The sequence below is a fragment of the Anomalospiza imberbis genome, chromosome 28, assembly GCF_031753505.1.
Source record: "Anomalospiza imberbis isolate Cuckoo-Finch-1a 21T00152 chromosome 28, ASM3175350v1, whole genome shotgun sequence".
Classification (NCBI taxonomy): Eukaryota; Metazoa; Chordata; class Aves; order Passeriformes; family Viduidae; genus Anomalospiza; species Anomalospiza imberbis.
Window position 1 is genome coordinate 3,058,052 of NC_089708.1, and position 12,979 is coordinate 3,071,030.

General features: G+C 46.4%; 1 protein-coding gene across 4 annotated transcripts in view; it reads left to right on the top strand.

The window, feature by feature from the left end:
• DPYSL2 (dihydropyrimidinase like 2) overlaps window positions 1-12,979 on the top strand; it is a 52,902-nt gene that overhangs the window by 24,951 nt on the left and 14,972 nt on the right. For all 4 annotated transcript variants that reach the window (XM_068174529.1, XM_068174528.1, XM_068174527.1 and 1 more), the window contains 4 exons: window positions 7,713-7,877; window positions 8,664-8,725; window positions 9,802-9,882; window positions 10,753-10,821. In XM_068174529.1, the coding sequence (XP_068030630.1) occupies window positions 7,713-7,877; window positions 8,664-8,725; window positions 9,802-9,882; window positions 10,753-10,821 (377 nt within the window). The remainder of the gene's footprint in view (window positions 1-7,712; window positions 7,878-8,663; window positions 8,726-9,801; window positions 9,883-10,752; window positions 10,822-12,979) is intronic.

The window sequence follows — 12,979 nt, forward strand, 5'->3', positions numbered from 1 at the left end:
TAGGTCTGATTCAGCCCTCGCTTCCTTGCCTGAAGTTGTGTGTGAGAGTTGTCAGCGGTTTGAGTGGGAACAGGATGGGGACTGCCGATATTGTAGCAGAAGTGGCCGTGGTTTGGTGGTGATGGGTGACAACTTCCTCCTTGGAGCATGATGTGACCTTGTCACAGTCGTGAGGAGAGGAAGTGTCTGGTCCTCATCCAGGCAGGGGAGATGTTTATTTGACAAATACAGGGTTTTTCTTTTCTCCATTTCTCTCACAAGATGTATTAATAAAAAGTGCTTTTATAGAATCAGAGCTCTTCACATTTAGTTTATATTTTTGGGGGGGGGTGGAACCAACTTTTCTAATCCCAAACACACAAAGCCCTCTCAGAACCACCACAAATTTCCATTGTAAAAACTGGCCTCCTGCAGTCGTGTTCCTCTTCATCTCCAGCACCCTGAGACAGCCCCAGGCCATGAAATGAAGGTGGGAATCCAAAACTTGCTGCTAAGAATGCCAGTCCAGAGCTGTTCCATGTTCCCAGTGAGTGGAAAAAGCCTAAGGGACAGGACACATCTCCAGTGACCTGAGAGGGACAGAGCTGGCTCATGGCACGTGATCTTTTGTCCTCCTGTGTCTGATCAGCTCTTGCCCCTTGGATGTGTTATTAATCCTCGTGTTTTGTCTTGACTTGAAAGTCATAGCTACAAACCGAGGTTTTCTTTCCATCTCAGTCCCTCAAGGTTTACAGACCAATTCATTTTGAAGCCTTTGAAGTCCTGTGTGCTCTTTTCATTGCCTTCAAGTGTGGAGTAATGCCTAAAAGAAAGAATAAATCTTGGAACCACTTACTTACATGTCTCTTTTGAGGTTGGTTCCCCTCCCTCTCTGCCATGGTGACCTCCTGAGATACAATAAATGCACAATAAACCTGTACTGGGAAGAGATGCAGCCTTTTTTTTTTTTTTTTTTTTTTTGATCTGACCTTAATATGCTGCCATGGCACCTGCTGGGGAGGGTTATTAATTATTGTGTGAATTCTTTATGTTTGTGTCCAGGCAGCCTCAAATTGTTAATTGCATTTTGGATGTAATCAGCCAAAAGGGCAAGTGAAATATCTGTATGACATCAGTGAGGGAATAAGGGAATGTTGCATTCTGAAAAAAGAATCAGTGGAGCACGGATGTGTCTGATTCTTCTGAGCCTGGTCCAGCGTCTGATTTCTCTGCATCACGTCTTATAAACTGGATCTGATCTGACAGAAAACAGCGTGTGGTGTCATTTAGGCTGCCTTTACTATCAGTTTGGCAGGCATGTACAGGAGAACAGTCCTTAGGTAGTTGTATTAGCACCATAAATGCTGTTCTGTGCAGGGCTGTAACTCTTCAGAATAATCTCTTTATTCCAGTATCTTTTCTTGAGGGAAGGGGGCAGCGGGGAGGGAACAAGAATAAAATACTTTGGGAATAAATCCCCACAAATACACAGAGCTAAAGATCTGGTGGCTGGAGCCAGGACGTGAAGAAAATTCTTTATTTGATTTCTCTTTGGCTGTGGTGTGTCAGGTCCATGGAGCCGTTTCCTTCAAAGCGATTTTGTCGCTGTCCTTCCTTTTCCCAGATCAAACCCATGACCCGCAGTGTGGTTTAGAGGAAGAATTGGGATGGAATCAGAAAAAATGAGGTGTGAGGCTCTTCTGGATCTCTTGATTTGGGATTTTTGAGCTCAGAGAAGGGCTGTGGTCTCGGGATGGGTGCAGGGCTGCTGAGCTGGAAATTGGGGTTTAATACTTAAATCAGAATTTTTGCTGCTGAAAACAGCTTTGTTACTAGATGAGGCAGGTTTTGGTAGCTCAATTCCTTGACACATAAAAGGGTCATGATGCATAAAGGTAGAAGGAATTGTGATATTTTGCCAGCTGAGAACTGGAAGCCTCTGGATGAAATAAGGTCTGTGATTATGGAATAATCTATGGGTCAGTCAAGGGCCTGACGTTCAGTTCACAGAGATTGATTTTATTCCTCTTGCTTTCACAGAATTACTCCCACTTCACATCAGTGCCAGGAGAATATTCCTGCAGCCACAGCCTGACAACTCCAGACTTCTAAGTAGGGACCTGTGCAATTACCAGGGCTGAATTTAATTACAGTCTCTCAATAAAATGCCTTGTGACAGAATGTACAACTCAATAAATTCACCAGATTTCATCACATGCAGTTGCTGTGGGGATTAAGCAGTATTAAAAAGGCAGATGTGTTTATAGTGACCAAACTGCTATTTAAAGTTTTCGGTTGGGGAGATCTGCCTGCTAACAGTTAAGCTTAAATATTAAGGATTTTCACCTTATAAACTCCTCTTAAACAATAGGCACATTTAGTGCTGGTAGGAGCAGGAAATAATGTGTAAAACTGCAGTCTGTAATAGCAACTGGCACCCTGAATACATGTTTTTTATTACATACACAATTTTGGTAACATCTGACCCTAATTCATGTTTATATTGTCCATTTCAAACACTTTTTCTCCTTCCTGGTAGTGGCATTCATGAGCTGAAGCCCCAGGAAATTTTCAGGCATGTTTTGGATGACACTTAATGAAACCAGTTGAAAAAAATCCTTTCCAGTGGAAAGCTGGAAGCATGGGCTATTAATAGAAGCTCCAGGAGTGGGCTGTTTGCAAGCCAAGGCTTGCTCAGCTGAGGCAGGATGCAAAAAAGAAAAAAAAAATGCACATGCCACAATGCCAGGAAGCTATAAAACCCATTAATCCCCACCCATGAGCACATCCATCCCAAAAGCAGAGTTTTGTTTTCAAGGCAAGGCAAAGAGCTGGATCCAGCTCTCCCTCTGGAGCGATGATTTCTCTGGAGTTTAGCAAGGGGTCAAAAATATAAAGGCATTGCTCTTCATCTGCAATTTTTTTTTTTTTTTTAAATTTGAGAGAGATTCCAAGTGCCAGAACGAGATCATACGGGATTTTTCTGCCTCTGGTCTCAGAATATCCTGCAGGCTGTTGAGTATTCCCCAGCCTTCTGTGCTGGATCCCTCTTGCCCATCTCCCTTCTTGCTCAGGGTGCAGGTGCCACCCTGCTCCAGGAAAGCTCTTCAGGAGCAGAAAGCCCCCGAGCTGGGAAGAGGGAGCCAAGATGTGATGCAGCATTTCCTAAAGCCACCGTTTAAAGCTGAGATTGGCACCATTTTCAGTGGGCTGTGGAAGTGGTTTTAAAGTCTGGGAGCAGCTGGATGAAGACAAGGAGATGTTTCAGGCCAGCCTTAACTCTGGTTCAGCTTTTAGGCTGTCCTTTCTGGAATCAGTTGTTGGACTTGATCTGTGTGGGTCCCTTCCAGCTCAGGATATTCCATGATTCTGTGAATTGTGTAAAAAAAGCAGTAGGAATGATCTCAACTTCGAAATTACTTGTGTGTGGGGGGGATTGTGCTGGGACCTGATTTTAGTACAGGTTTTATGTTAATACATGGTAAGAATGTGGTAATAATGGGTGATGCTAGCACTTCTAACCTGTGTAGATTTTTCCATGGTTATGTTAAAACAACACTGCTTTATTTTCCCTATCCTTGGAGCATTTAATCCATTCCCCTAAGTTTTTGCCTTCCCCTTTCATTTCACACCCAATTATCTCCCCACCAGCATCTCACCAGTTTGGCCCGTGAGATGCAGAATATTCCAGCATGGCTGGGTGCCAGCTTTGGTGCAGAAGAGCCACATGGATCACCCAGTGCTGTTGTCTCACTAAAGCTCATTGTCTGCCTTTAATCCTGAGCCGATTAATCTGCCCGAGGAGGAGGGAAGGACCCTGAGCTGAGTGGGGCAGGCAGGAAAGCAGCCCTGGCTGGTGGGGGATGGCGGCTGGAACACTGGGAAGCAGGAGCAGATGCACCTTGTAAGCCTGAGTATAATGACAGGAGAGCCAAACCAGGAATGGGAAGGGTAATTAAGAGTCTGGATGATTAAGGCTGGAGCATGTGTGTCCACAGGTGTTCAAATCCCACTGCTCTCAGAGGGGAGGTGAGAGCTTGGATTGTCTGGGAGAAAGAGTATCCAGGTATTTGGAATCCTGTCAGTGTTCAGCAAGGGAAAAATTAGAATATTCGTAATGTATAAAATAGTTTTTCTCATTTTTTAAAAAGAAGTTCCTCTGCTGGTGTAACAGCCTTGTTTGCCCTCAGCCCTGGGCATTTTGGGTTCTGCAGCTCAGAAGGTTAAAAGATAATCTACAGAATGTTTTCTGCTCTTAGCTGAGAAACCAGTGTAACCCTGAGCTTGGCTTTGCCCTATGCCTTGCTGAGAGTGTGTTAAATAAAGAGAAACATTAGGATTAGGCCTGAATTTCACTCAGATTCAGGGAGCCACTACAGAGCCCACAAAGCTATTTAATTTCTTCTTTGAAGATTTCAGCACTGATTAAGTGATTCTTAAATTATCTTTTCTTTTTTTTTTTTTTTTTTTGTCTCCGTTTTGTTTCTGGTTTTGGAACAAGCTGTGACCTTAAAAATGAGCTGGCAACTTCCTTCTCAGACTTCAAGCAGCCGAATTAATTTGCACAGAAAAAAAAAAAAAAAAAAAAAATCAACAACAGGAAGAAAACATCTGGGCTGGGAAGCACACCAGATCAAGGCTGTGGTGGTGGAGGGAATAAAGGGGTGACAACAGCCTGTGTCACAGCAGTTTGTCCTAAGTGTGCCCTGCAGCCCTGGGGCCACCCAGGGGTTGAACATTCCTGGTTCCTGAGGTGATGGAAGGGAAGATGGGGGAGTGGGATGGGATGGGATGGGATGGGATTCCCAGGGAGAAGGAGCACGGTGGGGTCAGGACAGCACTGCTTTTCCCATGGGAAGCCTCCTGGGAATTCTCCAGGAGGGAGATTTGCTGTGAGCTGGGGTAGGTCAGCCCTTGTGTCCATGGTCGTGGGACAGATCATCCCCAGGGGTCATCCTGGAATCCTGGGGCTCTGGGAACAGAGGAATGGAGCCTCCATCAGCTTCTTGTGCTGCCCTGGAGCACAGGCATCTGAAAGAAAAAGCTTTTTGTTTTACTCTGAGCTCTTGAGCTGTGCCTGAGAGCTGGAATTCCTGGCCATCTCAACAGAAGCAGTTTGAGAGCTCAGTCCTTTAAAGAGCAGATAAAGAGTCAACCTTGACTACTCTCCTTTCCTGGATCTGCGCTCATTTTTACTTATTTGGTCTCCCCCAAAACCCCACCCTGAAAGAAGGGATGTAGGCCATGATCTTACAATGTGTTTGGCCCTTCCCATTGCACAGAGGATGGGAGAATGGAGGAGACAGCCGTTTGTGTCTGAATGGCCTCCAGACCAGGATTTGCTATTACACCCACCTTCTCCATGCCTTTTGTGCAGCATCCACCCCTCCTGCTTGCTCTGCTGTGGCAGCATTGCTTCCACCCTGGCCAGGTACAGCATCCCAGCTGATGGGCCCCTCTCCAGGGACATCCCTGTCACCATGGCTGTCTCTTGGTGTGCTCTGCTGGGTCCTTTCCCTGAGTCTCTTCAGACCAGTTCAGTCCCAGAGCGCAAAGGCTGTTGCTTACCTTGCACTCTCAGGCTGCTTTCCTGCTGAGTTCTTCCATGTGGATGTGGGGAAGTGGTTGTTTGCTGATGTTTGCCTGGCAGAGCTGCTGTGGAGAAAAAGTGTGCTGTGTTTTGAAGGGGCTAGAGAGTGATTTGGCTGTCAGGGAGCTCAGGGGAGCTGCCACAAGGAGATATTCCCAACCCCTGGAGCTGACTTCCCTGCACACTTGCACCAGCACCTCCATGCCTGACTCCTATTGCAACCAGCTGTGGTTTGGCTTTGTCAGAGAGCTAGGAGAGCTCCCTTACCCCTGGTTCCACTGCCTCCAGAAAATCCCACTAGTCATCCTTGGGCACTGCATGAAGTGAGGTGGTGATAAAGCTCTGATCCCTGACAACACAGTCATTCCTGGCAGCTCCAGAGCATTCACAGGGTCTCGGTGCTGGGCTTTGAGGACTCTCTGTTAACCCCTTGGTACCTTCAGGCACAATTTCCCAATGCCCACAAGCCATCCATCGTCTTCGGGCTGACAGAGCTCTGAGGGCACCTTTAGTCTCAAGTGGAGATGGATTTACTCCTGTGACATGTTAGAGATTAAATGGACGTGGGGTTTTTTTTGGCTTTTTAATTAGACTTGTGTGCAAACCTGGGCTTTCTCCACATCCCACTGGAAAAGCAAAGTGAATGTTATTTTTCTCCTTGTTGTTCACTCTACTTAAGCTAAAGATTAACTTTGGCAGAGTGACAGGGGCTCTGTACTGGCCAAGAAACAATTCAGGCTGGAAGTTAGTGGAAGGTTTCTGACCACTGGGGTGGAGCAGATCATGGGACAGAAATGGGATGATTTTTTAAAAAACACGTCAGTTTATTGTCTGCTTATATTTGGGCTGCTTTCTGCAAAAAAAAAAAAAGCAGAAAAGCACATCCTCGGAGTGGTGCCAGACAGGAGGCAAATTTCCAAGTTTTTACTCATAGATTGGATTTCTGTGATGGGTATGGAGGGAACAAAGACACAGACCACCAGCCATTCCTGGAGTGATTGAAGCTGCAGCTGCTAGGGCAGTAAGGATGTGCTTATCGTGTCCTTTCCTTGGTGTGATGCTTCCAGGGGAAAAGCCTTTTGGAAAGCACAAATATTCTAAGCTGTCTCCCTTTGCAAAGGGGAGAGGGTAGGCAGAGTTTTGCAGCAGGGATGGTTGTTTTGGGTGAGCTCTTGGCTTTCTGCAGTGTGTGCACAGCTCAGGCAGCTGAGAGGGCTCTGCTGACTTTGGTGACTGAGGCTCATGGCTGCTCAGGAGAGCTGGGCTGCCTTTTCCAGTGTGAATCTGGTTCTTTAGGCAGTGCAGAACCAGTAAATCTTGGCTGCTGTGTCTGCATGGGGGCAAAGCAAAGCTTTGTTCTGTCCTGAGATTGAGTGGAACCCACGGGCTCTCTCATCTTAGCTGTGACTTAGAGCAGCCCTGATCATCACCATAAAATTAAAAAAAAAGCTGCTGGGATTTCTGTGCTGATAATTGAAGCAACTTCTTGTTTTTCTGTGTGTTTTAATGAAGAATCAAGCCAGGCCCTCTCTTCCTCCTCAGCAGTGCTTCCCAGTTTATAACCCCTGAAATCCCCCAGGCTTTTCCTACTCTCTCAGTTCAATACTGGAGATACTGACTTGCTTTTTTTATTTCACTGTGTCTTTTGAAGATCTCAGAGACTCCGTGTGCTCAAATAAAAACCAGGAACACTGAACCTTCAGATCCAGGTCCCTTGCATCACCCTTTGAGGCTGTCCTGCAGCTGCAAGCTGCCTGTGAATCCACTTGCTGCTGGATTTGGTGTGAGGATCAAACTGAGCAGGTGCCAGAGGCAGCAGGACCTTCTCAGTGTCAGAGAGATCTCCCCAACCACAAATTGTTGGTCCTGCTTCCTCCAGTCCTCTGGAAGGTGCTCCTGCTTGGGATGTGTAGCACCAACAGTTGTAGTAACAGCTCCTTTTCCTTCAGCTGCTGCTCCATAATCAACATCCATGGCTGCATTCTCTAGAAACCACTGGTAAATTGCAAACTTAGAAATATTGCAAAGGGAAAGAGGATGCCTTGGTTTTGCAGCAGCCTCTGCACAGCTGTGCTCGCTGTCCTGGGCACCCAGGAAAGCTTCAGCACCAGCAGTTTACCAGTGCTTTGGTTTTCATTCCCAGTTGACCACGTGGTTCCCGAGCCTGGGACCAGTTTGCTGACGGCGTTCGACCAGTGGCGAGAGTGGGCAGACAGCAAATCCTGCTGTGACTACTCCCTGCACGTGGACATCACTGAGTGGCATAAAGGTGTCCAGGAGGAGATGGAAGCTCTGGTTAAAGATCATGGTAAGCTCAGGGAAGCCTTGCACCTCCTTGTTTTTCAGGATCCCCTATTATTTAGGGCTGTCTCTCGTGCAGTATTTTACTTTTATATCCCAATAAAGCTGTTTTGGGCCCATTCTGGCTCCTTGAGAAGGTTTGGGCAGTTGGGATTGCAGAGGGCTCAGGGGCTGGGGCACACTGGTGTTGCAGCACTGGTTTTCTAGAGGTGAATCTCCTCCTGCTTTTCCCATGCAGAGCTGCTCCTTTGTCCAGTAAAGGTCCTTTGGGTTCATCAGTTCCCTTGATGATACCTGCAGCCATTAAAGTGCTGTAAACAAGGAAAATAGGAGCCCCAGGAGGACCAATCCAGCTCTGGATGCTAAAAGTGAAGAGCTGAGTAAAATTACCTCATAGGTTTTCCCCCTCTTTATTTCCTTGGCATTTCATCCTCAGGCTGGAGTAATTTTCCATCCTATTTGTAGTTTCAAAACCCAGCATTTTATGCTGTAATGGGAGCTTCCCACACATGCTGGGTGAGAGCTTTTGCTGGTTCCAAAGGCTGCAGAGGAAAAGCCAGCTTAGGATCAGTGGGTCAGTTTGGACACATCACAGACACATATTTCCCACTGTTCTCCCTGGAGGCTGAGGGGGATCAGCCATGCAGGCCCAGTCTCTGCTTTTGTGTGAGATGCATTTTTGCTTTTATTTTGTTACTCATCCTCCTACAGTGAATTCATGGAATTATTGCTGGGGGCTGATTTAGGGATGGTAGTCCATGGTTTTACCTGCAATGTGCTCTCTTTTCCCCAGGTGTGAATTCCTTCTTGGTGTACATGGCTTTCAAAGATCGCTTTCAGCTCAGTGATTCTCAGGTAGGAAGGAAGGCTTCATGTTTAATTTGTCACAAATGAGTGTTTAAATTCAATATCCTGGGATCTGACACTCTCACCTGTTTCCAATCTTTATGTGTGTAACAGTACCCAAGGTCGGCAACAGCACCCATAGCTCTGGTTTGAAGATTGTATTTTTAATTAAGAATAAAACCCAACCAACAGCAAACCCTGGAAGACTTGGCTGAGGGAAGCAATAGTAAAACTCTCATTTTGAGAGCTCGGAGGTTTTTTCCAGCTCCTCTGGGGTAGAAGCAGTGGCAGTTCTATGAATTGCTGCTTTATGCCTCTGCACAGGGCAGTCCAGGGAGATCTCTGGGCTAATTATAATTATTCTGTTTAGAAGCTAAAACTGATCCTGGTCCAGAGGTGGATTTTTGGTGGTAGAATCACTGGGACTTTAGAAAGGAATTAATTGCCCTCCTGTTTGCTGTTCTGGTGGGCACATTTGGGCACATTTAGCTGTTCAGAGGGGCAGTTTGTGTTTCTGAAGGTGTGGGAGGAGAGGAATGCCTGGCGGTGTTGGTGTGTGAGTTATCTCTGAGGGCTCTGGAAACATTTTGATGAGGGAGCATTGGTGGCGCCAGCTGGGGGTTACTGGACCTGAGCCTGCTCAGACTGGGTGGAGTGGGGAATCACACTGCTCCTACCTCCAGATACTGGATTTCCATGGAGGACACGCCCCTACCACTCCGATATAAGGGATGGTTTTCATGCCAGGCATCAGTAAATGAAACATCCAGCAGGTACAACTCTGCAAGTCCTTTAAAATCATCCAGTGGTGGGGTTTGAGGTGTTGCTGTTTCTTCCTCCAAGGTACTCCAAACCTGCCACTGGATAATCCTTCTTTGCCCATCAGCAGCATCCAGCTGTGGAATTGGGAAATTCAGTGACAGGCATGAAAATGGTTTGCATCTGTCCAGCAAAGCACATCTTATATTGCTTAGTGCTCCTCTTTCTCTTTTCTCTTTGGCAAAATTCTGTTTTCTGTGGGGATCTGGGGCGTGGCCTTCCCAACAGGTGTGCTCCTTTTGTGATGTGTGTTATCTGTCACCCAGATTTATGAGGTCCTAAGTGTGATCCGGGACATTGGAGCCACAGCCCAAGTGCATGCTGAGAACGGTGACATCATTGCTGAGGTATGGTCTGTTTGTTCTCTCAGCTACTGGCTTCAAATGCTGGGAGGGGTTTAAATTCTGTCTCCTTCTTTGCAAACTGAGAGCCACCCAGCCTTTTGAGAGCATGGCATGGCTGTATCAGGGGTGTGAGGAGGGCTGTACAGCAGTTTTTAACCCCTTTGACACTAATAAAACAGGTTTTTGTGGCAGGCTACAGTTTGGGGTGGATATTGGGCATTTCTGCCTCTCTCCCCAAAAGTGAAAAGCTGGGTGTGACTGTCACTGTGTGCAACAAAACGTTCTGAAGGAAATAAGAAGCCGGGGAGTGGGAAGGGATTTAGCTTGATACAGTACATGAGGTGCTGATGTTTGGGGTCTGTTTATCCTTCAAAGAGCAGCAAGGGAGAAATGTTAATAATGTATCCAATTTAATCTTATCTCCAGCTCATTTTGTACATTGTGTCTCAAGCACCCAGAGGATTTCTGTGTTCTTTGGCTGGGCAAGAGCCCACCCCAGTCCTTGAGCCCAGTTGCAGGACGATTTTTTCCATGAGTTAACATTTTGCCACATCTTAAAGATGATTTTATAGATGCAAATGAGTGCTGAAAGTCGAGGGGCTATAAACCCAGTGTGAAGCAAATAGAAATAAAAGGTTTCCTTGAACTCCTGTGAACAAATCAGCAAGGTTTTGTGAGCTCTGGTTATTCTCAGCAAGGGGAGTTGGACAGGACTTTCTTGCAGGGCCCTTATGCAAAGCCCCATGTGATTTTTAGCCAGTACAGATGCTCAGGATCTCACTCATGCCCCTTTACAACAGCTGTGTGTGCTGCAAGAAAAATTCCCCGTTGCTTTAAATCTCATCCCTGCTCTTTTTTTCTTCTCTGCTTTAGGAGCAGCAAAGGATCCTGGAGCTGGGGATCACAGGCCCTGAAGGGCATGTGTTGAGCAGACCTGAAGAGGTGAGAACTCCCCTGTCTTTGCATCTATCCCCCCTCCCCAGTTTATAACATCTCTGCATTGCCATTAAGTACTTCATGTTGGGATGAATGTGGCTGGAAACAGATTTTTTCTGCATTTGGGGCTGTGTTGGTGGAATTCTGCTACTATCCTTTCCAGGTCCAGTGTCTTGGTCGTTATTTTGTCTCTCTTGGTTGTTATTTTGTCAGACTTACAGTGAATAGCAGAATTTTTAATATATGCCCAAATCGTGACATTATTTTTAGGTACTTCATAGCTTCCATTACTGTGATATTTGATATTTTCATGAAATATTACCAATGGGATGGGGGTTTTCACAGCAATGGATTAAGTGGTTTGCTGAAGGCACAGAAAATATGTACCAGAGAGGGGAGGTCACGCTCAGGCCTTAACCCAGCACTTTAATATAGTTACCCTTCATATTTCCCCATGGATTTCTCCAGGGATGAGCACTCCAATCCCTCTAAGCTTTTGAAATAAATCCCAGAAGTATGAAAGAGCCTTAAAACTTTGCCTTTGAGGTTGGTTCCCATTGCATTCTTCACTCACAGTCCTTCGCTGTCTCTAAGCCGGACACCTCACCGTGGCATTCCAGGATTGAGGGGTTCATCTGTTTTGTACAAGCAGCTCTTTTTGTTCTTCCAAGATCCTGGGGCTTTGCTGCCTTCCAGATGTGGGAGCTGGGGCTGTGAGATCATCCACACGTGCCCCTCATGCTCACTCTCCGTTTCCTCCCCTTGATTCCGACAAGCAGCATCCAGAGGCATTTCAGTAGGAACATAAATCATTCTGTTGCCTGGGGAAAAAAAAAAAAAATAAAAAGCTCCACTTGTAAGTGAATCCTCACAGAACACAGAATCTGTGTGTGGCTCCCAGAGCTGGAATCTTTTGCTTCCTGAAATTGTGAGCAAACACTTTGCACTGAGCTTTCCAGTCACCCATCCAATTTGTGGTTTTTTTAACATATTTTTTGGCCTGCATCAGGGGAATGGGAACAGATGCTGGTGTGACACTTCAGGGAGTTCAGTTTGTGTTGTTTTCAAAGGAACGCTGCTCTTACCTTAAAGGATCTGGACATCAAACCAGCCAAGTTGTGTCTGGCTGTTTAAGAGCTCATCCTTTATGGAGCAGGAGCTTTAAACTGTGAGTTGTGTGGTTCCAAGGCATGGATGGATTGTTAATCTGTGCAGGACTGTGCTCTGCCTCAGTGCAGGGAGGAAAAAGGCAGCCTGAAGACACGTGGCTGCCACAGATGAGGCTCAGTGAAGCCTCTCCCTGATGTCACATGGGGCAGCCTCTGTGCAGCTGAGCTCAGCTGTGCTCTGCCCAGGCTTGGGAGGCGTTTGGTCCAACATTCTCCTCCTTTAAAGTCATAGGAAACAGAGCAGGAAACGATGTCATCTGGTTCCCTCCTCCTCTTTCTGCAGCAGGGGAGTGACTCTGTGCTTTTAAAAACATCCAGCTCCCCTTGGGCTAGCTGGTGATAGAGGCCAAATTCCAAGGGTGGCAGCAGATCCCTAATTCCTGTTGACTTCAACGAAGTGGATGTTTGTTGTATCTCTCTGGGGTGCTGTTGACACTAGAATTGGCTTTTCCTGCTGTCCCCTAGGGAATGCAAAACCCGTCCTAAGGATGATTGGCATCTGACTGGAGAGCTCCTTAATTCAGACCTCCATCTACAGCAAACCAGCAGGAGTTGCTGAGCAAGTCTAAAACATTTATTAACTCAACACTCCTACTCATTTCAGGTAGAATAAATCAGAGTGAAGCATTCAGGGGCTGGCCACATGCACTTGTGTCTTGGAGTGCACACATCTGAATTCCCAGGCTGGCAGGAGGCTCACACTGAGGCTTAAGTTTCACTGCTGACTCGGGGGTTTAGCTTTGCTCACCTCGGTGTTCAGCACAGAGGTGAGCAAGAAAACAGGGCCTGAGTTAAGACAGCACCATCTCAAGTCAGCCTCACCCATCACTTTCTGGAAAACTCTACCCCTCACAGCTCAGTTCATTCTGTGATGACTTTTCAGAGCAATCCATTATTTTTTTGGTTTTTTTTCAGCCACAAAAATGCTGGAAGCACAAGCAGTCAAAATGCTCCAGGAAATGTCTGTCTTTTGTTTTGTTTTGTTTTGTTTTTTT